Consider the following 25,094-nt stretch of genomic DNA (forward strand, 5'->3'; position numbering starts at 1 on the left):
AAAAACCTACATGTATTTTTCAAGCCATTCCTGCATACCTATGGAATTCACAGAGTAAGACTCAAGGACTCACTTTTACATGTATTCTTATAATTTAAACCAGTTACATATAACAAACAGGGAAATACTGGAAGAATGGGATTTCTTTTACAGAGAAAGTCAGGGAAATTATTATATTCATTAAAATGCTCCTAAAATGACTAGTTTATCATCTTTGCTACAGAACAGAGCAAGCCGAGCATAAATTATTTATGATGTGTAACAGTTTAATGGAGTATAAAATAGCTTTTTTCTTCTCACTAGTAATACAAGTTCTGATTTTTTTTGTTGTCATCTCCACACTCAGCAATGTACTCTACTCATTTACAATTATGATGGAACAATTTTTAAAATTGTCCTATATAAACTCTAACTTAAAGGAATACTTACACCACCTATTTGTTAGTTTCTTGAAGTGCTACCATAGTATCCCACCAAGAACACGCTGCTTAACTGCATGAAACTCAAGTAAGTCACAGGACTGCTGTCAGTTCCTCCAGAAATTTAGAGAAGTCCTGGGATCAAAATCTGCATACAGCCTGACACTGTAACATCAAAACTATCATCGTGGGAAGATGCACTAAGATCAGCTTTCATTTCCCCACGTAGCTACAATCACTCAGTTTGTAATCTTGTGGAACACACTCCAATCTCAGGGAATGCATGAATAAGTAGAAATTCGTCATTACCCATGGGACCAAAAGAATTTTAACACCAAATAGTTAAAAAAAAAAAAGGAATCAATGTGTTCTGATAAAGAAACATAGAATGGTTTGGGTGGGAAAGGACCTTAAAGAGCATCTAGTTCCACCCCTCCACCATGGGCAGGGACACCTTCCACCAGCCCAGGTTGCTCCAAGCCCCGTCCAACCTGGCCTCAGACACTGCCAGGGATGGGGCAGCCACAGCTGCTCTGGGCAGCCTGTGCCGGTGCCTCACTACCCTCAGCACAAAAAATTTCTTCCTTCTGTCCAATCGAAATCTATCCTCTTTCAGTTTCAAACCATTGCTCCTTGTGCTGTCACTACAGGCCTTGCTGAAAAGTCTTTCTCCATCTTTCTTTATAAGTCCCCTTTTGTATGTTGAAAGGCTGCAATAAGGTCTGCGCGGAGCCTTCTCCTTGGGCTGAACAACCCCAGCTCTCTGTAAGTTTGCATTAGCTGAAGTTTTCTAAGAAAAAAATTACGGACAATGAAGACCCCTCATAAGAAAACATGCATCATGGGAACACTTTTCATTATGGTTCATTTCCTAATTTATTATCAGCATATTTTCTGTGGCATGGATATGGGCACCATTATAAATTCAATGTTTTGGGTGCAAATCACCTTACTTGAGTAGGATTTCTACACAATAAGGAAGCCACATTTAAACTAGAGCACCTCAAGCCCAGACACATACAAAGAAATGGACACTTCTACAAGATAAGCCACTTCATCATAATTTGACATCTGAAAAAGGTCAGAATCACATTCTAAAATCGTCTGTTTCTCTTCAATTATACAGAGATCCTACATGAAAAGTTCTGGCATAGCTGATTAGACTTGTAAGTAGCTGAAGATGTAGGCAGAGAAAACACACCTCTGCTTGCAAATGACTGTGCACCTATACTTCGGATAAAAGCTTACAACAAGACCAGTATGCAGTAGAAAATCTAAATGCTAAGCTTTTAAGGCTGCATAGACTGGCGATACCCCTATTTGGATTTGTTCATCTTCTGCATAATTAACCACCCCACACACTTGAAAGTAAACCTGAACTGACAGTAGAACTTACTTGGTGAATAATTGTGACTGAATCCTTGTATTTTTCCTCCAGTTTATGGATCTGACTTGCACTGAAAGTTATCAGGAAAATAAGTAGTTGTCTCTTTACTGTTCCACCATCTGTAGAATGCCTTGTGTCACCCTCTCCACAAAATAAAATTACTTCCCGTTCATTTTCCACTCCATAGAGCCTCAAGCTACAGCATGTCAGAAGTAAGAGAAAGAAAAGAGTTAAAGATGCTACATACTTCATCTCCAACTTTTCTGAGGGCCTAAGCCAAATTCATCTCATGCACATAAGAAAGAAAAGAGTGAAAACCCTCCACTAACAATAAATAAAATTTCTTTTTGTTCTGCTGAGAAGCTTGAGCATTCATGTAATTTTCAAGGAATTTGGTATCTGCCAAGGAGAGCAGTGCCCATCACATCAGTTTCAGGGAAACTCCTACTACTACCTCCAATAAAATCAAATGAAGCTTAGCCATGCCTGTAAGCCTCTGAGGAAAAAAAACCCACAAATAAACAGAAAACAAAAAAGCAAACAAAAAACCCCACATATCAGATTTGGTAATTTTTCTGTCAGAGCCTGGCAATGGCGTTCTGCATTAATTTCATCTGCCATATGTATTCTCCATTGCTGAGCACTCCCACAGGCCAATTTATACAGCCCAGCAACCCCCACAGCTTTGCTGAAGAGACATCCTCCCAGGATTTCAAGGATTACAGGGGATTCCTTCTGCAATTATTCCTTCCAGCAGCTCCAAGACACTGTAGCATCAGGCAACAGAAGCAAAGAGGACAATTAGCTCCAAGGCATCATAGAAAAGAAGCAGTAGTTTCTTCTGAAGATATGAATAGAAGGACTTGGTCGCTCTTTTGCACAGAGAGAAAAAAGGGAAAGAGTTGAAAGCAGGAAAAAATAAATCAAAAAGACAGACATAAATGAAGAATGGGGTGACTAAGGGCAGGAAGGAGCTACAGTGGTTGGCAAAGGTGGAAAGAAGCTGGAGGTTTGAGAAAGAACTGGGGTATTTGGAAAAACTTAGATAGAAACAGTTGTCTAAGAAAGCAATTTAAGAACAGAATTTGGGAAAGGAATACCCACATTAAAAAAAAAAAAAATCATTAAAACCCAAATATGAACCTATGCAAAACAGAGATTGACTCAGAATTCCTAACTGTCAAGACTACTTTTTGTTTTCAGGACAACTTGTAAAGCTTACAGAAGGCATGACAAGACCAATGTTCTGGGTTTCTCCAGTAGTTCACATGGTATGATAGTTACATCACTCTCCTCAATATCTGAAGTCATACATGACCTTCAACATCTTTCATGGGACTTTGGAAAGATGAAGAGAAGGAAGAAGATTCGATTTTTAAAATAGAGAAAAAGTCAAGTAAGCTACATCAAAACAATAGTAACATAGCAAAACAATGATTTCAGGGGTTACTTTATCGGATATTTCTTATCTGCTGAACTTCAGCTTTGAACTCCGTGTTTATGCAATCATTAAATCTAACGTAGCTATAACCTTTACACTTTCTCTGGCACCAGACTGTCAGCACTCTATGAACAGATAATTTTACACAGCTTTTTCCATTATATTCCACATGCAACAGATGCTACATGCCTTTAAAATGAAACATACCAACCCAAATGAAATGCTAAATGAAAAAAAAATAAAATTATAGTGCTTTCAGATAAGTTAATGCTTCATATCACATCCCTGCAAAACGAGTTTAGAGTACAGATCAAGACCAACACAATCAAGTTGAGTTCATTGGATCTGGGTGGCCAACTAAAAATCACTACATCCTAATTTTTCATAGTATCTCTGTAATCTTTCTTTTTTCCTTCTCCAAAAATAACACTAACCACCTGTAGATTTTGCAATCTGAACACTCCTAACAGACTGACAGATTTACTTGTTGGGGCAGCCAACACAAAAATATGCTGTACAAGTACAGCAAAATTGAAGTAGTCAAAAGTTATCACGTGGCAAAGCACGCTGCAAATAGCAAATTTTCAAATTCATAATATCCGCTCTAACAACTATTTAGCCACTGTTCATAAAAGGCATGGAAATTTTCTTCAGAATCTGCTTTGTCCAATAAAACAGTAAGGGAAACTGTGATCAGCATTAGCACACTATCAGTCTGCATCACCACAAATTTCAGTCTTATCAGGATACTCCATGCTCATCCTTCTAGTAGAACATCTCTTACTCCTCAAGTCTCCATGGATCTGCTTCCCTAATACACCAGGATTGACCATCAAAAAAAAAAGTCAACAAAATAAGTTTATCAAACATTTGGCAGATCTTTCAAGGGTTGTGACCTCACTCTTACTTTAAGGCAAACCCACACCCCTGCCATACTGACCCACAGCAGTTATATACTCACCCTCTTTTCTCGCTACAAACAACTGCATGTATACTTGACGGATCTCGACCACCAGTTTTCTGCTGCTCTACTGCAGGAAGATAAAGTTACTTTTCTAGAAAGGCCAACTTAATCTTTCCGTGAGCCTCCAAAACAAACAGGAATATGGGAATAAATCTGGCAGCACTGGAGAACAATGTAGACTACCAAGAAAAGCTGTTTAAAATACATGAAGGCTTGCCTTACGTGGTGGTTTGACCCTGGCTGAATGCCAGGTGCCCACCAAAGCCATTTTATCACTCAGGTCCTCAACCACACAGGGGAGAGAAAATGTACCAAAAGGCTCGTAGGTCAAGATAAGCCCAGGGAGATCACTCACCAGTTACCGTCACAGGCAAAACAGACTCAACTGTGGAAATCAGTTTAATTTATTACCATTCAATTCAGAAAAAAACCCACACTTTCCCCCCACCCCTCTCTTCTTCCCTGGCTTAACTTACTTCCCAAGTTCTCTGCCTCCTCCTGCTGAGTGGGGCAGGGTAATGCGGAATGGGGATTATGGTTAGTCCATCATACTCCTTCCTCCTCATACTCCTCCCTTGCTCCAGCGCAGGTCCCTCCCACAGGAGACAGTCCTCCATGAACTTCTTCAATGCTAGTCCTTCCACAGGCTGCAGTTCTTCATGAACTGCTGCAGCACATGTCCCTCCCATGGGGCTCAGCCCCTTGGGCCCAGCCAGCTCCAGCGTGGGTCCCCACAGGGGCACAAGCCCCACCAGCAAACCTACCCCAGACCAGGCTCCTCTCCACGGGGCCACAGTCCCTGCCAGGAGCTGCTCACAGCCTCCTTTGGGTGTCCCCTACTGCAGCATGGGGTCCTCCACGGGCTGCAGGTGGGTACCTGCTCCACTGCAGACCTCTATGGGCCGGGGGCACAGCCTGCTCCACCACGGGCTTCACCGGGGGGTGCTGGGGAATCTCTGCTCCAGCGCCTGAAGCACCTCCTGCCCCTTCTTCTGCACTGACCTTGGGGGTCTGCAGAGCTGTTGCTCCCACGTAGTCTCACTCCTCTCTCCCACCGGTGAAGATACGTTTTTTTTCCCCCCTTCTTAATATGCTATCACAGAGGTGATACCACCGCTGCTGCTTGACTCAGCCTTGGCCAGCAGCAGGTTCATCTTGGAACCGGCTGGCTTTGGCTCCATTGGACATGGGGGAAGCTTCTGGCATCTTCTCACAGAAGCCACCCCTGTACCCACCCACCCCACCCCTGCTACCAAAATCTTGCCATGCAAACCCACTACACCTTAATAACCACTCTTTCTTAAGGCCAAATCTGTACATATAAAACTTCAAAAATAATTTTAAGACATACCAAACCAAAAGAGAAAACCATAGGCATTATTTTTCTGCTGTACATTAGCTCACTTGCAGGTAGCATGTTCAAAGAATGATTTTCTCAAGTTCAGTATCTTCTTCCAACATCATTACTTTCAAAAGAAATAACCACAGCGTGTTTTTTTCTCATTCTTCCAACAAGCAGATAAAAGTAAAAAGGAAAATTAAAATATTACATGAGTTATTACAGTGTAAAACAAAGATCCAACTGACCTACTTATGAGTGTTTCTTAGAAGATGCCCATTACTAAGGCAGAAACAACATCCACTCATTATCCTTCCTTCTAACATCCTTCTTGCCCATCTTCAGAAGCATGAAAAGAAAATCTGATATTCTACAGATGTATTTCTTCCTTTGCATCAAAGCACGTACATTAAGCCATTGCTCTGAATCTGCTGTCATGACTCAAATATTTGGTAGCCCATTTAGTTGCCTTACAAGCTAAAAAGACTCAGCCATCACTGTGGCACACAATAATTCTCTTCCCTCTGAGATTTCACAGCAGTCTTCCTGGCTCTAAATGCAACACTCGCCCAGTAAAAAATGGTGCAGAGGGCCCCTTGTTGGGCTATTTACAGCCTTAAGGACAGACACATGGTCACAAAAGGACTTTGAAAGTCAGCCTGTATTTACCTGTAACATTACTTTAATAATTTTCAATTCACCCTTACACCCTTCATGCATACACACTCCAACACTGCACTCAGCCAAAAACATTCACCTACACCTAAAACTCCTTTTTCAATGTCATGACTTTCTTCCTTTATGTATACTAAATGCCATAGTAGAAATTATTTCAAAATGCAACCATTAAAGGTATGCTAATAACTATGAATTGTGACAGCTGCTGCAGAAACAAGCCTGTTGGCTCAGGCACAGCACCATTAACTATCTATCATAAAGTACTCTGGACTTGCTCATTTATTACTGCTACATAGCCCAAGGGGGGGAAAGGGGGAACAGCAAGAGTTTCTTTCTCCGAAGCAAAATCATAAGCCACTTACTTATCCTAATGTCACGATCCCCACTGTTTATCTGCATGATAATTAGGAAAATGAGAAATAATGAATTTTTATTTATTTACAAACGTGATTTGAATTTAACCATCTACGAAAAAGACAATGCAGTATCTTACTATGTTTACAGATGGCTGGATCTTACGAGCTCACAACTAAATTTTATGTATCAGCCATATTAACCAAGAACTAACATGCAAGCAAGTATTATCATCTTCTTTTGCCATGGCTTCCCAAAAATGACTGTTGACAAGCTTCTCCCATATCCTTTCTATGATTTTTTTTTTTTTTTTTAACAGTGGACTTGACAGCTGAAACTAGTTTCTGCTTTCAAAATTCGTTATAAAGAGAAAAAAAAGGCTACATGTTGAAATCAACATATTTTGAAGTGGAAGGTACCTTCTGAAAAGAAAATGGCTTGGCTTCAATTCTCTAGATTACTTGTATAAATCAAAGTTTGGTTTACTTTATTAGGAGCAACACAGCCCCCCATATGTCAGATTCCCTGAATACATAACCTCAGAGAAAAAAAAAAGACTAGACACACATATAATTGTATGTACAAAGGCTATCATCACTACATTTCTTAGAAGGAGGCTGAATTCCCAGCTACAAACTCCACTGTACTTTGCAGGACAGAGATGACACTGTGCTATCAGGAACAGCCTTCAGCAGACTGTACTATCAAGAGAATAATTTTTATTACTGAAATAAGATGATGCATTAACATTCCCAATTTATTAACCCTTACATGTTAAACTCTTCCCTCCTTTAAAAAAAGGAGACAGACTAGTTTTTCCTCTGTGCACATATTGGCACACCTGCCACACAATATATCATGCAAGTAATACATGATAAGACCAAAAAATTTCTTAGCATCTATATAAAAAAAAAAACAAACAAACCCACATTGACTATGACATTCCATTTTCTTTCCTCACTTTCTCTCTGAAATATTCTTTTCCATTGGATTTGTATAGGTGTATACAGGCTATAGGCTTTAGATACATTGGCACCTATTGCTACAACACTTAAGCGTCTCAACATATTCCAGACATCCAGTGGGAACCTGATATGAAAAGACACGTAAGCTTAAAATTACCTCCAAAATTGAGATTTATTTTTTTTAAAAATTAATTTCGATCTTTAAATTTAGAGTAGATATTAGGAAGAAATCCTTTACCATGAGGGCGGTGAGACCCCGGCACAGGCTGCCCAGAGCAGCTGTGGCTGCCCCATCCCTGGCAGTGCTCAAGGCCAGGCTGGACGGGGCTGGGAGCAACGTGGGCTGGTGGGAGGGGTCCCTGCCCATGGCAGGGGGGTGGGACAAGGTGATCTTTAACATCCCTTCCAACTCAAACCATTATTTGAATCTGTGATTAATTTGTCACCTCTATCCCTTTTTCCCAAAACACCATTCCCTATCAGCATGTGTTTTCTAGAATTCAAATTATTATTATTAACTCTACCAGTATTAGCCTATCTCAGGTACCTTAAACCACCCAGGATAATTTGTGACACTATGTAAGTGGACTGATGGCAATGAGATCACCAATAGTAATTGTATTAAATGACATTTTTTGATCACATTTCATTCTGACTTATGATACACAAATTCACAGGAAGTGTTATATTTGGTGAAGGTAAATAATTTCTTCCTGAGGACGACTGTTACACTAATCATGATCTGTTATAGGCTCCTTGCTAACTAAATGTGGTAAGTAAGATGGAGAATTGACAGCCAAGGAGAGGCAACAGAACTTTTCAATCTACTAAACTGCATTTAAACTGGGGAAACAAACAAACCAACCAACCAATCCAAAAAAGCACGCAACAGTATTTCAGTCATTTAATTCTCCTAAGGAGACACTGAAGTTTCACTACTTCCCTAACTCATAGCAGAAGCACAAGTCATCCAATTATATACTAATAAATAAAGAATATGTCAAAGTGCCCAAAGAGCACAAAAAGTATTAACAACCAAAACCAATAAAAATGTCTCAGGCATCACTTACACTTGTGTTTCTGTTAAAGCAGAATATGACATCATTGTTGCACATGCTGATAATGTAGCTGGACCTGCCACTCGCTTTGGCCTTAACAACATTAAATTCCAAGTGCTTTTTTGTTTAGCCTAAGTATGTTTTCTCTCTTTCCCTCATACAAGCACAGCACCAGACTTAAGCTTTCAGAAATGCATCAGGAAAAATACTTTGTTAACATTGCCTAGGTGGTACTAAGGCTGGGAGGTCACTTCCATGCCCGACAGCACTCAAGGTAGAGGAAACTGGTACAGCGTCCATTCCCTAATTTAGGGTATGACAAAATAAGCAGTGGCAGAGGGCGGGGGAAAAGGGGGGAAGCTTTTGTTCTTATTGTCAAGAATATAATTTTCTAAATGGGAAAGAGATGTAAAACTGGGTGGCAATGGTACTCCTGAATGCAAAAGAACTTCAAGTAGTAGATCAAAGATAAAAATGGACATCTACCACTAAATGTCAAGTTCCCCAAGAACACCAGGTAAGTCAGGTCCTCCTAAATGAGGCAGTGTACATGTAATTAACTACCGGTATCTCACCCTTAATTACTCTCAAGTTTAAAACCCAATGTTGGGCATAGTTGTGAATATAAAAGTTGGTGGGGCACAGCCTATTCATCTGCTTAGTTACAAAGAAATTCCAGATTTCTTACTCTCCTCCCATTCCCAAGAAAAACTGTCACCACAGAACTGCTTGGAAAACAGTGACAACATACCTCCCAGAGAAAAGAAATTTTACATTCTTCCAGGATTTCTGAGATGCAAGAAGCACATATCCCACTCACTCCCAAACAGATCTGTCCATAAAACTCAGTATCCAGATTCAAAACTGTTCTCAATGAATGGGGAGGCATACCAAATTAAAGAGAGTTATACAAAACTAAAAGGCATGTCTACAAAATGAGACTATGAAATTAAGCCATAAGGAATATTATATGTACCACTTCGTCATCTTACTGGTACTCACACCAAAGCCTCTTTTTTTTTTTTTTCCAGCTTGGTACTTCAAAAGCAAGGGCCCTCATCTCAGAACTCACTTCCCACAGAACAGGCAGAGTCCTGATTATACCAAATCCTAAAACCATATACAAAGTTAATATCATAAAACAGCAACATCAAACCCACTAATCAATATAGTGACTTTTAATAAATAGTGATTTTTTTATACATAGAGTTGCCTGGATCCTTTCCAAACTGTTCTCTTTCAATGGCCTTATCCCCTTCTTTCAGCTGGTGTTCCTAAGCAAGATACCTACATTACACAGTGAAGAGTCCACAGATAAGTTACAGCCATCATGAAATAAGGATTTTCATTAATTATTCAGGTGGTCATAAGTAAAAAAAATTGCTCTTAATTTCCATCCCCTGTCCCTCAAAGCACTTTTCTTCTCATAAGTCTTCTACTTCAACCCAAAGGAAGGAAGAGAACTAGAGTACTCTAAAGGAGAGGCAAGTGAATATTTGCCTAGCCAAAATTAACCTAACCTGAGAGTAAACAAACATTAAGTCAGAATGAGTCTCAAGACCAAGCAAATTGTTTTGTTAAAATGGAAGAAACTGTCTCTGTATTAAGTTTCAAGACTTCTGTCAACTGCATCTGTTTTAATCCAAAGCATGTATCTGTACCATGTCGTGTACAAGGTCAAGTCTTGACAACTGTTTGATCTGGTTTTCTTGTGTCATACAAAAGACAGAGTGTACGTGCTCCAAAGGCCCAGAAGTAATCAAAAGGAGTCTGGACAGGAATATTTATATACAAACATTGTTAGAAAAGCTTCAAGAGAACAATATTGAAAACATTCTTTTCATGATATCTGGAGGGCAGAAACAGGACTTCTCTCTGGAAGAAGGGGAGGTATATGTAAAAAGGATTAATATGCTTATTTTTTGCCCATGCATGACAAGGAATTATGATATTCATTTGAAAAGATAGCATGGCAATTTTGTGAGCCATTCAATAAAAAGGGAGTAGCAAGAACAAATTGGTTAATGAATGAGGGAGGAGAGAGGAGAGTATTATGCAGTGAATCTATAAAAATGAACTCAATTTGAATTCAACCAAAAGAATGAATTGATGGAGCAGCAGGCTTTGTAAAGCACTAGATCTTCATCTGGATGCTGAGATAACATAGTGATTAATTTTGCTTCTGTCAAATATCTTGGGGTTTGCTATATAAGAATTAAAAAATATCACGCTTTTAAATGCTGTTTGATTATTCAAAACATATTCCTCTCACCATTCAAAAAGAAATTTTAAAGAGAATGCTCACCATATATACCTTCTTTTCCTTTACATTTTTTTTATCATTTTTACTTTGTTTTTCCTATCTGTCAAACTTTAAGATAGAGGGGAAAAAAAACCCCCATTAATCATTACGTATGAAAATTTGAAAAAAATACATGTCTGTAACATGAAAAACTGAAGGAAGGTGAAAATTATTTGTTTTATTCCATTTAGACAAATATTTTAAATGTCAGAATGGACGTTGTAAAGGGACAGAAGACAGATACAGGTAAACAACTTCTTATTCTAGTTCACAGACATCTAATGGGAGTTTCAGAGATGAAATAAAACATTCGCTTAACAGTTCACATAACAAGAGATTGAACTGGGATCACAACCTACAGCATGAACAGTCACCCACAGGCTATTTTGAATTATTTTTACTGTTTAACTATATCAGTGGGGGAAAAATTGTTCACTCCTATTAATAAAATAATTGTAGACACACAGATGGCTCTTTAGCATTTCTTCAAGGCACATATATTTACTGAGATAAGAAAACCATTCACGGTATCTGGTAGAAAGTCCCATTTATTGTATTGCTCAAAAAAACCCATTATCAATCTCTATTTGCATTGCAATAGCTTCCTTTTCATACAGGAAAGTTTCATATAATCTATTTAACACCCCAGAAAAAACAGAAAGCCAGATTCCTATCCCAAACCCTTAACACTGCAGTAGAAATGCCAGAATGATAGGAAGAAAGTCAGTGAGAGAAGAAATGGATGCCAGAAGGGACATAAGCCATACCCATGATACAATGTTTATTCAAAGGTGAGCATTTACTGTGCAATGGAGTTTAATATTTTCAAAATGCAGATGACTCTTTCATTGTATCCCTCTTCCTTCTCTAAAAAACAACCTCCTTTGTTTCTCCTCCGGAAAAAAAAAACCCAACAAAAAATAGATAGATCACATCTGCAATATTCAAAAATATCTTCCTCCATTCTTGTCTTTCATCCCGTCTTTTACAACAGAACCAACCAAAACCAGATTACTTTTTCCCATATCACAAGAGTAATAATGCAAAAAGACTATTTGATGCAACAAAACTGCTATTTCTGAACCACAAGAACAGCAGCAGATGCAAAAAGTGTACATAAACTAAACAAAACCTTATGAGTAAATCTCCAAAAATATCTACTTTCAAAGAGATTCAAGAAAAACTCTTTATAAATTATAAAACTGAGGAACAAGAGACAAAACAACTGTCATTAGATTTAATTTTGTAGTTTTGTACCATGTGGTTTCCAAACCTTCAGTCTAATTTTCAAATACAAGCCTTTAATATTTTTACTATCGTAAATCATGAATTATAGGCATAAATTGTACTGTAATTTTCAGGAACAGCTTGGCCCTCCCTACAGTAAGCAATCGTGTTTTGTCTCAGGCTATGTAGTTTACCTCAAATTATTTCAGAATCATCTAAAAAGATTCTTTTTTCTATTAAAATGATGAATGAGCTAAATGAGGTATGTAATAAATACTGCAGGTTTGTAAACAGACTTCTTTTCTCGTGAGAACTAATGCCTTAACTCATTTAGTAATTCTTCCCCCTGGTATTTTCTAGTGAAGTCATCCTTAAAATATGGTTAGCACAGGACTGTTTGGAAAAAGCAGGAAGGGTCAGAACATAATCTGCTTATGGAAAATAGGGGACCTCCTCTTGACAAATCTAATGAATTGAGGACAGGAAAAATAAATGCAACACTAAAGCAAAGGTCATTGCATAGCACATGTATGTAGTGACTAGAACCAGCCACCCAAGGATGATAGGGAAAACAGCTAAACAGTCCAGACATGGAAGAGTGAAAACCTCTAACGATATGTATTCAATTATGACAATAGGTCAAATTCATTCCTAACATAACTCAACATGCTTCAGCTCTAATATATCGAGGAAAGCATTTTGTCTATTGATTTCAGTGCTCAGAAAAGTATAAGAAGAATTATACATCTCAAATATGATTTTGGTAGGAAAAAATATCTAATAATCTGATCACCACATTCACCTAAGGTGCAAAAAGTGCTTTTTAATAAAAGGATACTTCTACCAAATCGATTTTTTGAATGCAGAATTTATTAATAGACCTTCTTGTGCAGAAAATAATTTGTGAAACAAAAAAAATATCTCAGCAACAACAGATTTAATTCTCTAACAGGTACTTCAATGAAAGCCTGCAACAATACATGGAGAAATAGATATAATTGTATTAGTATGGATACAGATTTCTAATGATAGCAATAATCAAATTTTAATGTTATGGTTACAGCACATGAACAGAACAATATGTCTGTGCCTCTTCAGAGGGAAATGAGACTTCAATGTCATTGGCAGCTCAATAAAACCATTCTCTAACACATAGGGTCCTAATGACAGCTCATTTCAGTCCAGACAGTGAAGCAAATATGTTAACAGTAAACTCCAGGTCATTACAAGGAGATGGAAATACAACAGGTCCTCTGCACTTTGGATAACTATTGATTTTTTTACTCCATATTCTCTACATCTCACCCTGACTCTCATAATGACTCAAGTGATGGAATGTCAATAAGCTATTTATGGCAAAGCTACCACATTTAAAGTCACTCAACAAGACTTAGCCCAAACTCAACTATCCACAATTTTTAGATGTGCAGCAAAAGTCGCCAATAATAAATACTGCAAAGGAGAATAGGTATGCTACCTATGTGAGTAAAATAGTATGGGGCCTTCAACTGCGGCAATCTTTGCTAAAGAGGACCACACCAATACCGAAATTCTGTATGGTCAGAATGAAGTAAGAGACTTAAGGCATTATGAAGTCCTCCTTCAAGAGGGTTGGGCAGAAAAAAATTTCATATACGTGCTAAATGTACAGAAGAAAAAAATGTGGGGTTTTTTATCAGCTGCACTGCTACAGGCAGTTCTCAAGTACTACTACAAGCACACAATGCACTTTGTCCTTTGGTAAAAACACTCAGATATACTTTGTAAATACCATGTCTCAAATACCATGTAAAGCTAAAGATAAAAAAACATTCTCTTTGGTGGCAAGGCCAGGTCAAGAGGTTTTAATTCTCCTCCCCCAATAACCTGCCCTCCATACACACTTCACAATTTCCTCAGTTGAGTTATTTTTTAGTCAAGCTATAAAGACTTATAAAAAATTGTGGGCACTTTTGCATTTGAAAAAGATTTGTAATGTATTTGCTTCAGTCCACAACGTCTGCACAGACACAACAGAAAAGGAGGTGAACTGCAGTGCAGAGATGGCAATGAGTAGAAAAAGAGGTAAAGAAATCCTTTATCAGCAAAACATCCCTTCCACCTTACACTGATGTATATACAGCCCTTCAAAATAAGCTAGTTCACATCACTTGTCAGACAGGTGGGGGAGATAACTAACATCTCCCAAGTCAGCTTGTTTCAGTGTCAAATATCAGCCCCGCTGCAACGGAGACAGCAGGATCACACAGCCAGCAATGGGGGAGAAGCCAGAGGAGATGCAAGTCCTCACCAGCTCTTCAGCACACCACGTCTCACTGGCATTGCTTTTTAAAGACTAGACCCAAACGCTGCATGGTAAGGGAAGTTAGGCTAGGTCTAAAATACGCCTCAAAGTCAATGACATCTGAAGGCATTGCTAAAGGAATCAACAGCAGCTGGATTTATTTCTGCTAAATTAATTATCAACACTTCAACAAATCCTCACAGACTCCACAAGGGATATCTAGGGCTTCAGTCAGGGTCTGTAAATTCCACTCTAAATTGTAATTTCTACCTTGGTTGGTACAAACATCAGAATTACTGGTTTGTAAACCACTAGATCTACCACCACCACCACCCCCCCCAAATTGTTTTTGAAGATGCTGACATCCCATCAGCCACTTTCCAGTCCACTTGCACTGAGGGAGCTTTCCCTAACAGCTTACACAGCACATAAGTAGTTCGGCTATCATTAGCTCATCTATCATCTCTGAGTTTCTTTCAGAGCTTTTATGAATATCACCCAGGCTTGAAAAGCTGTTATTGGTAAAACTGTCTATTTCCCTTAATGTTTTCTACTGAAACTTCAGATTTGAGACTTTCTTTAAGGAGACCTCTAAAAAGCAAAGTTTTGGCCTGTGAACTTTGAGAGTTCCTTCACTCTGAATAGACACATGAAAAAACTCACAGAATGGTGGGGTCAGGAGGGACCCCTGGAGCCCCCCCAGCCCAGCCCCTGCTGAAGCAGCTCTCCCAGAGCGGGCTGCACACAGTCACGTCCAGGGGGTTCTGAATGTCCCCAGAGCAGGAGACCCCACAGCCTCTCTGGGCAGCCTGTTCCCCTGCTCTGGCACCCTCACGGTAAAGAAGTTCTCCCTCCTGTTCAGGTGGGGCTCCCTGTGCTGCAGCTTGTGCCCGTTGCCCCGTGCCCTGTCGCTGGGCACCCCTGACAAGGGCCTGGCCCCGTCCTCCTGACACTCGCCCTTGAGATGGTTGTAGACACCCATAAGGTGCCCTCTCAGTCTTCTCCGCTCCAGCCAAAACATGCCCAGCTGCCTCAGCCTCTCGTCATCAGGGAGATGCTCCAGACCCCTCATCACCAATTAATTCAGGGTGCTCTCCTACTACGGCCTCATTTCTTCTGTGCACTGCTCGTACTCCCCAATCTGCTCCTGAGCCTAGTCTTTGGTGGGTTCCTCGTTCCATAGTGAGCGGGTGTGGGTGTGAGCGTGCATACACACACGTGTGTGTATATGTGGTAGCTTTTATGCCTTTTGTTAGTTGTTCATTAAAATCCTTTTTGTCATACTTTATGTTTTTTTGGAGGGGTTTGCTTTTTTAACATTTAGTCTAACAAATGTCACATTCCTCCTCATTCTGCTCACTGAAAAATTATTTCACATTTTTTTAAGGATGCCCTTCTTTACCCTACTTTGCTGTCCAAGCTCTGCTGACTTTTTTATTTTTTTTTTCTTTCTGGAGAAGTGGAATACTTTCCCTTAAAGAGACAAATGATGTCTTTCTCGTCACATGTAGTTCTTGTCACCTGTAAAGCTTTCACTCATTTAGCCGTTCGGTTTAGCTTCATTTTATCAATTTTTTTCATTTGTACAAAGAGTTAATGCTAACTTTTGGGGCGTTAAACTTGAAACTTTGTTCATTCTGAAACTATAAGTAGCAGCCGGTGTTAAAAATAGTTGAAGAATGGGAAATATTACTTTAATCAAACAATTTTTTGTCTATTAGAACTGTATTAACAGCCTTTATAAAGAAAAAATAAAATTCTTCCTTTCTAAACAAAATTTCCTTTCCTGTGCACTATTTAAAAAAAATTTAGCAGCAGTAAAGGAATTAATTTTGCAGACAATGCTACTGATGGTTCAGAAACACTCATTTTTCTCCAAAAAGAATCTTACAGATCAAATCCCAGCTACATAAAATAGAAACCTACGGCAGCAGTTTGCTGAATTACTCATTCTACCTGACAAATGGTACACATAGATATATCCTCCCATCTTACAGATTTTACAAATTCAGCTTAAGACACATGAAACAAATAAACAGCTATCATAAGCAAAGAAGCCAAGAGAATAAAAACTGACCAGTTACAGGAAAATAAAGGAGGCAACTTACAGAAGGACTTGCAAGGGGAGTGAGAACTACTGAATGCTTTAATACTTAGATCCATTTTAAGGAAACAAACACACAAAGCCTACTTGCTACTTTGTTATCTTACAGTACACTTCAAAGAATGAACAAACTATAGTGGGAATGGCAAATCTGCAGTAGTAATAGCAAATGCACATAGCGATTTTCATCAAAGAACCTCAAGACATTTTAAAATTTCACAGATCGAAACAGTAAGATGATCAAAAATGAGATGACTATGCCAGGATACATAAATCACTAGCAGAGCTCAGGTACCTTGCTTCTCTTCTGATGTGCAAAATCTATGTCCTGACATACCTGTGCTTCCACAAAAGCATGTTTTTGGTAGTCGGCTCTAAAATGCCATGCAGCGATGCAGTCACCACGAAAAGGCAGCAAGGCATGCTACCTCCCCCATGAGGGGACTTTCTGTAGATTTTTAAGGTGTTTCCTTCATTTAATTAGCATCACTTGTATGCTCTTCTTCCAACTGAACATGCAGCAACACCACACACCTTGAACCACCACTTGCCAGGCTGATACAGTTCAAAATTAGTTAACAGTAATTCCTGATTGCTTCACTTGGCAGTGCTAACTTAAATGTTCTAGAGTAAGTAAAAAAATAATTTAAAATTGACATAATGCTAAATAAACTAGTTTGATATCCATAATAAGAAATCTCTCAAGCATTTGGCTGATGAGAAAGGCATCTTGTGCTTCTCAAAAGCACAGTGTTAACTATGTTAGTAAGTGAAAGATGCAAACCCCCTGGTAATTATGCAAATAATATTCCCCATTATAAATCTTCAGCTCCTCATTAGGTTGAGGCCACAAAACCCTTATCTCTCCTGCACAACATTAAGAATCCAGGGGTTTCAGGCATAAGACTAAAGCTGTACCTTGATCATAACTCCTCTCCGTTTTCCTTTGTTCTGATAATTTAAAATGACAAAATACTAAACATTTGTTTACCATACTGTAATTATTCTTCAACAGTAATGTTACCATGGAGGTGAAAGAGCACTGGGAAACATCTGCAAAAGGTACTAATACTGAGGTGTATTTTGGTGATATTTGTTTGGTTTTAAATTGTGATTTGGAAAAATAAAATGGGCAATAGATCTTTAATTACAGAGCATAGATAACACTACTGCTTATTGAAGCGATTGGTTTTCTATGTTACCAACCAATAAATCATAGAAAGCTTTGGTTTTATTTCAGCTAGAGGGCCAAAGAAATATTTACATTTATATAGTTGCTCACATAAGCAACCAAGTTAATTTTCACAGCCATGCTTGCCTGAGTGTTTTATACTTTTTTCTTGAAAATACCAATTTGTTTACTGTTTATACTCAAGTAATTAAAAAAAAGGAAGGTATATTCATACCTCAAAGAATAATGATAACTGTTACAAAGAAGAGTCAATACAGACTCAATGCAGCAAGCATCTGCCAAATATTAAGAAGTTATAAATCTGCCAGACATCAGAAATGGACTGAAATATATATAGTGACAGTTTTCAGGGAAAAACAGCCAGTCATATTTTACAACTTCCTTGCCAGGAAGTTTTTATACATCAGCTCTAATGAAATATGATTCTTGGATACAGAATTTTTCACTAAGCTGGTTCCAAGGTTTGAGACAATCACTAGAAGTTAAGACTTTTTGTTGTTGTTTTCTAGCACATAAGACTAAAAGCCCAATACTTTTTTAATTCTTATTGTTAGCCAGATTTCCAGCCCAGAAATATAATGGACTTCCTTTAAATATGATGTAATTTATTTCTAGAAAAGTTCTCTTGTATTCTGTAACTTCTTAATACAGAATAGCCGATTTGGTAAGTAGACCTAGACTATCATACTGCTCTTCCACCCTCTGGAAAAAAAGACATTTAACATTATCCACACACAAGAAGATGTACTATATTTGTACCTTCAGAAAGGTTAGGCTCTTTCTAATCAGCTATTCCCAAGACAGGGACATTTGACCAAAAAAAAGAAATAAAATGGCATACAATTTACTAGTAATAAAGAAAAAAATATATAATAAGAAGAGATCTGCTCTTCTATCAATAATTTGAAACAAGTCTGAAGTCATGGTTGCTTGAAAATTCTGAGTTTCCATAAAAGTTTTGAAACTTACAAATCGCTGTGCCTTCTGACGCTCCTCTTCTGTCGCAGCTCTCTCTCGAAGAATGGCTCGAGTCAAATGTTCATTAGAAGAAATCCTTTCTCGCTCCAGAAGTTTGCCAAACTCATCACGGACATACATTTGTTCTTGTTTCAATCTACAGAAGGTGGAGGGAAATATAGATTGAAGGTATATTTTCCATGTGAGTTTAAAAGGACATAGGCACAGTCATTTTAAAAGCAGTCACTGTACACCTAAATACAAATATTTGCTAAAAATTCCAAAAGTTTCAGATTGAAGTGTCAAAATCAGAACACACAAAAGCTACAAGCCTTAGTATCACTAAGTCATATAAAATACAACTTATTCAAGAGCTTTATGAAAATATATTTTTAAGTAACAAGAATATGCATGGAGCTCTGTTTGTAGATTGGTTTTGCAGTGTTTTTAAGGTACCCTTTTCCCAGGAAAATCCTCTCCCCACCATCTGGTGGGCACCCAATTTCCAGGTAAGAGCTCCACTCTTTTGCAATGGGATAATGCTTTCCTACCTCTGGACACACCGTAAACTCAAATACTGCATCTATTCAGCAAACTGCAAAAAGATTGAACCACCGTAATAAACCTTTCCCAGCAATCTGAGAAGATGAGATCAAAATAGCTATTGAACTTGTTGCAACAGAGTTAGTAAAAGCAACTCCAGTCCGAGAAAATTCTCAACATTTGTACGTCACAAAACATAAAATATATTTGAAATATTCACTATAGTACTCAATATAAGCACACCATATCTAACAAACAATTTATTATTTGTGTATTTTCGTTGAACTAATAAAACTCATCTGTTGCTTGTATGTTGTGACACTGAACAGAGAGTCAGCATTAGGGAACTCAGAATAGTAACAGCAGTATGAAACACCAGTTTTGAAATAGATTTTTGAAAGAATGATGGAGAGGAAGCTTAAGTATTCTCAGTGCATTTATACATTGTCAAGGGAGCTTCAGAGAACAAATCATAATGAGTAGGGTCACTTTGTAAAAGGTACTAGCATTATAGTACATTAGATTCTTCCCCAGGGAAAACATTTAAGTGAGGTGGGGAGGAAAAAAGACAATTACAAGATGTATTGCTTCTGTGCTCAAATACAATCCTCTGAAACGCAGCAACCAACTGGGAATCTTTATAAAAAGTTTATTAAGCAGCATCTTCAATTACTTTAGAAAAAAAGTCAGATTATGCAGACATGGACCAAATTCCATTAAGTGATTTCCCAAGGTCCCCCAAATTATTCCAGCAGCATTGATATAACAAATCCTTCACACAATCAACGGTGCAGTCAAAACACACTGGTTGTCTTTTCCATTGGAGAAATCATGTTTTGTCTAAAATGAAAAAAAAAGTGTCAAAATAGAAGTCTCAGAAGCTTTTTCTTGTGAGAAAAAGAAAAGGCACTTAGCATTCCCTGAGACTGAAGTAAGCGCCGCCTTCATCCTTTCTGGATTTTACTTCCCACGAACGGCTTTCCCCTAAAAACGTCTCTTCTTTATGTATACTGTATCTAGCAAAGTGAAAAAAAAAAAAATAAAAACCAGACAACGTCTGAAAAAGGCTGCCAGAGACTTCCACCTTAGAATCTCTCCAAAATTTTAAAAAAACACTTAGATGTTTACATCTAATTCTTGCCAAATCATTCCCATATTTGACATGAGCTTAGTCAGTCTTTCTCAAGTCGTCTCCTTCTTGCCTCTGGAATTATGAACCTTCATGAGATCACCTGTCAACCTCTATTGCAAAAAGAAGAAAGTCAGTCTTCCTAACACTAAAAAATAATGGGCTCCTAATGTCAAGATAAACTCTTTGATGGCTTAACCTGACCGCTGTTACATTCAGCTTCCCTGCTAAGTACACTACAGAGGGACAGGATGTTCTTTTCTACTTTTGCCAAAACTCCGCATGTCCTTTACTGCAACTTGCTACAAGACAATGACCCAGAATCTCATCTATGTTCACGAGCCACCTGACTCCTTACCCTACAGTGAGCCATTAAAAAGCTTTTCATCAGAAGCACTGACATCCCACAGAATTAACAGATACCACCACAGCCGTGGGTACAGCCATACCAGTGACAGAAGGGATGGCTATATAATGCTGTTTCCCAAAAGCAGAGAATTAAGGGCAAGACTTGCTATTTCGACCTTAACCAGCCCATTTAAAATTAGTCTAGGTATCTCAAAACTGCTTTGGAGCCAGTCCAGTTCTGAGTATCTTCTTGGCCATGAACAGCTGCATCCTACCACAGCAAGACAGAAAAGGATGAGGATAAGACACCCCAAAATGGCACCTATAAACACCTATGTAACCCTACACATGATCTTATAAGTTACTGGTTTCTGAGGACACCACATGACAAAAATCCCAGAAAAAGGATCCTGTGCCATCCTTTGTTGGCAATCTCATCTCACTGTCATTGCCAAACCAATCCTCCGAGGAACTTCCACCACAACAGAGTAACTGGTAGGGGTGCAGGGAAAGTCTCTAACTCCCACCTTTGGTAATACAAATTACTATCTGCTCACCTCCTTTTCCCCACTCCACCTGTAAAACGATATAACTAAACAGTTAGGCGATGTGTTCTTTCCTCATATACGAAGCCAAAACCCAATATTTAATATTAGCTTGCTCATTGATACCAATATGTGAAATATTTACATCACAAATCAAAAGATTTTACCTTCATTAATAGTTCTGCAAATTCAGTTATTGTAGCTACAGATAGCTCCTATTCCTTAATGTGAGGTTCCTCAATCTTCAAAAATGTACTTATAATGGTTTAAAAGTCAGCATAAATATCCAAACACAAAACTGTAAGCATTTACCAGGTCACCGGGTAGTTAACAGTCTTGCAGCTAAGCAGTAATACCTTGCATAAACTGATCAACTTCATGCAAAACAACAACTAAAAGAAAAGAAAAAAACAAAAAAAAAAAAACCCCAAACACCAAAAAAACCCAAAACACCCCCACCCAAACTACCACCACTACAACCCCCCTTGCCAAAAAACAACACCCCCCCAAAACTAAATCTTACCACTGTCACTATTCCACCTGCAAGGCTATAGTAGAAAATCACTTTCCGGAGATTTTGGAGATGAAAAGAACATTCCTGACTCAATTTATACTTGCCCCATTTAAACGCAGGGGGCACACTTTGGGAAAAAATACCATTTTAAGATAACACCCTTGTTCAGTGTTCCATCTTCCATTTTTCACACACAAAAAAAATCTGCACTTTCAGGCTTTTATAAGAAAAGTTTCTCTGATCAATCCATCAGCTCTTCCCTGCAGCTGTTGCAGAACTACTTGATCCATTTCCAGACAATTTCACTGTGGTGATTAAGTAATGCTTTCCAGGTTTTTTATTCTGCAAAATATTCGATAGTTTATTAGCAGAAGTACCTCGCACTTCCATACCACTTACCAGGTAGGAGTCAATCATTTATTTCCTCACATACAGCACCCTAACTTTTTTTTTGCAAAAGTTTCAGTAAATTTTGCACCACACACATCTTTCAGAAATGAAAATATTAACATCAGTTCCAAGACTGCTTTCCGAGAAGTCCCATTACTGACCACTTTCCAGACTAAGAATCTGCATTCATCGTTCACAACAAACCGCCGCCTTCTCCAGTTTAACCAGTAATTTTCTAAAGCTGCCAGTGTTTCAGTAGCCATTGACAAGATTAGGCTTACTACACTGTTGTTGTCTTAAAGAAGATATGTTTAAAGAACATTTTGTTATGGAGGGGAAATCAACTTATTTATTCCCTGCTGCTACTTCCCTTTAGTAAATATATTTTGTCTCTTATTTTCCATTCCTTTCTATGTCAGCAGCAGATCATCTCTTTGACATTCATTAGAACTTTGCCACTAATTTTACTTCAACAGTTCCAGAGATGTCTGGATTGCTTTGTATTCCCACAAAAACCTTCTTCAGTAAGTCAAAACACATACAAACAAACCCAAAGAAACACAAACAAAACAAAAAAACAACCAAACAAAACCCCACAAAACCAAAACACCCCCATCCATTTCATTTTAAACATACTGGATAAAGAAAAGCAAAGCTTCCACTTGACTTTCATCAATTCTCATTTTGACTTCTTGGCTTCCTTTGGACCCCCACCTTTTGGAATAAAGCTTTCTTTGCTGGTCCATATGCCTGCATGCTCGTCTTGTGGAACATCTGATCAGTTGCAATCTTTTTTGAAGACAGCTATTCACCAAGCAATGCTTGGGAGCTCTTTCCTACATGTCTTTTCATGTTGTTTGGCCAGAGAGTTTTCACAGCTTTGCCTTTTCAGTTCTTTGAATTTGTCTTTTGTCTTTGAATTTCCAACTCTCCTCTACGTAAAAAGTTTATCAGCTCTTCATTTCAATTAGCTTAACTAGATGCCTCCTTTCATCAGGGTGTATTTGCTGGTATCACAAAGCAAATCTGCAATTTACATGCTCATCTCCAGAAGCAAAAGCTTTCTCCTTCACTGGAGGCTAGCTACAAGCCCAAGTAGTTCCCTGCAGTACTGTGTCTCTAAGCTCAAAGGCTGGGCGATGCCTGCATGTTCAGCTTTGCCAATGTGTCTAGGAGTAGGTTTATTAAACTTCAAGACACCCAGGTCACCTCAGTGAAGGCAAGCTGTAAAGCAAACATTTTGCTGATTTTTTTCCCTACAATTTAGGCTAAAAAGGTACTTGTTTTACGTGCATAAAAAACATCCAAGGCTGTCTTGCCTATAGCAGCACCTTAAAGAAAAAATGTAGTCTTTGGTATCTACTCTAATCCTTGTTTCCATGATCAGGAATGTATCTGATCACACCTACAGAAAAAAATGTAACTAGCAAACTTCCTGAAGCACCCACTAAACTTCTTCATTTGGGGCAATTTTTATTCACAAAGAAGTCCTAAATAGCCATCTCAACTGATTTAAATTCACAAGAGTTTTAACAAAATAAGTAGGATTTTTAAATAATTTTCATTTATTTGAGTTACATAATTGGGTGGCTTGTAGGAGCTTAATGAAACAAACACAAGGCAGATACGTGCTGATCACAAACATTTGCTTGCATCAACTTACAGTAGTTTTCTTCCTTGACATTACAAATTCATTTTACTGGCATTCAGCATGTACTGCAGCTGAATAAAGGCAAACATCAGCTAAGTCTACAGTATTAAATTAAATTATCTAGACAAAAGTAAAAAAATAGATAGATGCACATCTGCAATTTCTAAGGAGTTAAACAGCACAACTTGTCAGTACTGTCCACTACTCCAAGAATCTCATATAAATCACTTAAACATTTTTAATTACAAGAAATATAAAGGCACAATATAATCGTTCTCACTTTTAAGCACAAAACTCAAGTTAACAGACAAGAAATGTTATGCATTACACTGATCATTTACACGGAAAGAAAGTGTTTTAAAAAAAGGTGCTGAAACAGCAGCGCTGCTGGCTATATGTTTTTCTACACAGTTGAATAAAATACTACTAAATAATGATGAAACACAGTTTCAAGAATTGTACAGTGCATTACAGTAGCCAATTTAATGAAATACAGGATGCAGTGCTATCACTTTTCCATAGTGCTATTTGAAAATACACCTAAAGCATTAATAAGAACCTCTATGTACTAAAGTGTGGATTAACACTTCACAGTATTTCATGTTCTCAGCTGTTTTATAGCACACAATCACACACAAAAAGCAACAACTCCTGCCTTTCTACAGCACTGTCTTTTAGGGCTTCAACACTCTGAGCTAACGGTATGAAGAAAATTTATGTACGTGTACTTCTTGTAATTTAGTAAACAAACAGCTAATGATTAAGTTACTTATCTTATTACTGTTAAAGCTTCTGGCACTCAAGTTCTACGTCGTAACTTCTTTCACCCATCCTTTAAATGCTTGATGATTGTCTTTTTATTAAAAGAGAAGTGCAGTCCACAGCTCCCTCAGAATCACGCAGTCATTTGGGCTGGAAGGGACCTTGTGTGATCATCTGGTTCAAACTCCCTGTTCAAGCAGAGTCAGCTAGAGCAGGCTGCCTGGGACAGTGTTCAGTTGGGCTCTGAATCCCTCCACAGATGAAGACTTCACAAACTTTCAGGGCAACTCCCGTGTTTGATCATCTTCACAGTGCTCTCTGCTGTTCAGATGGAATTTCACGTGTTTCAGTTTCTTGTCCTAATCCCTAGATCTTCTTGAAAATGCCCTTCTTGAAAACATGAGTGACATTTGCTTTTTCTCAGTCTTCAGGAACCTCTTCTGATCACCATGACCTTTCAAGGATAACTGAGAGTGGCCTCACAATGACATCAGCCAGCTAGCTCCCTCAGCACTCGTGGGTGCAACTCATCAGACCCCAT

The 25,094-nt window shown here is 38.3% G+C and overlaps 1 protein-coding gene across 4 annotated transcripts in view; it reads right to left on the reverse strand.

Annotated features, from left to right (window-relative positions):
• CHCHD3 (coiled-coil-helix-coiled-coil-helix domain containing 3) overlaps positions 1-25,094 on the reverse strand; it is a 163,671-nt gene that overhangs the window by 90,052 nt on the left and 48,525 nt on the right. For all 4 annotated transcript variants that reach the window (XM_037387850.1, XM_037387848.1, XM_037387849.1 and 1 more), the window contains exon 4: positions 18,684-18,828. In XM_037387850.1, the coding sequence (XP_037243747.1) occupies positions 18,684-18,828 (145 nt within the window). The remainder of the gene's footprint in view (positions 1-18,683; positions 18,829-25,094) is intronic.

The sequence above is a fragment of the Falco rusticolus genome, chromosome 5 (assembly GCF_015220075.1).
Source record: "Falco rusticolus isolate bFalRus1 chromosome 5, bFalRus1.pri, whole genome shotgun sequence".
Taxonomy (NCBI): Eukaryota; Metazoa; Chordata; class Aves; order Falconiformes; family Falconidae; genus Falco; species Falco rusticolus.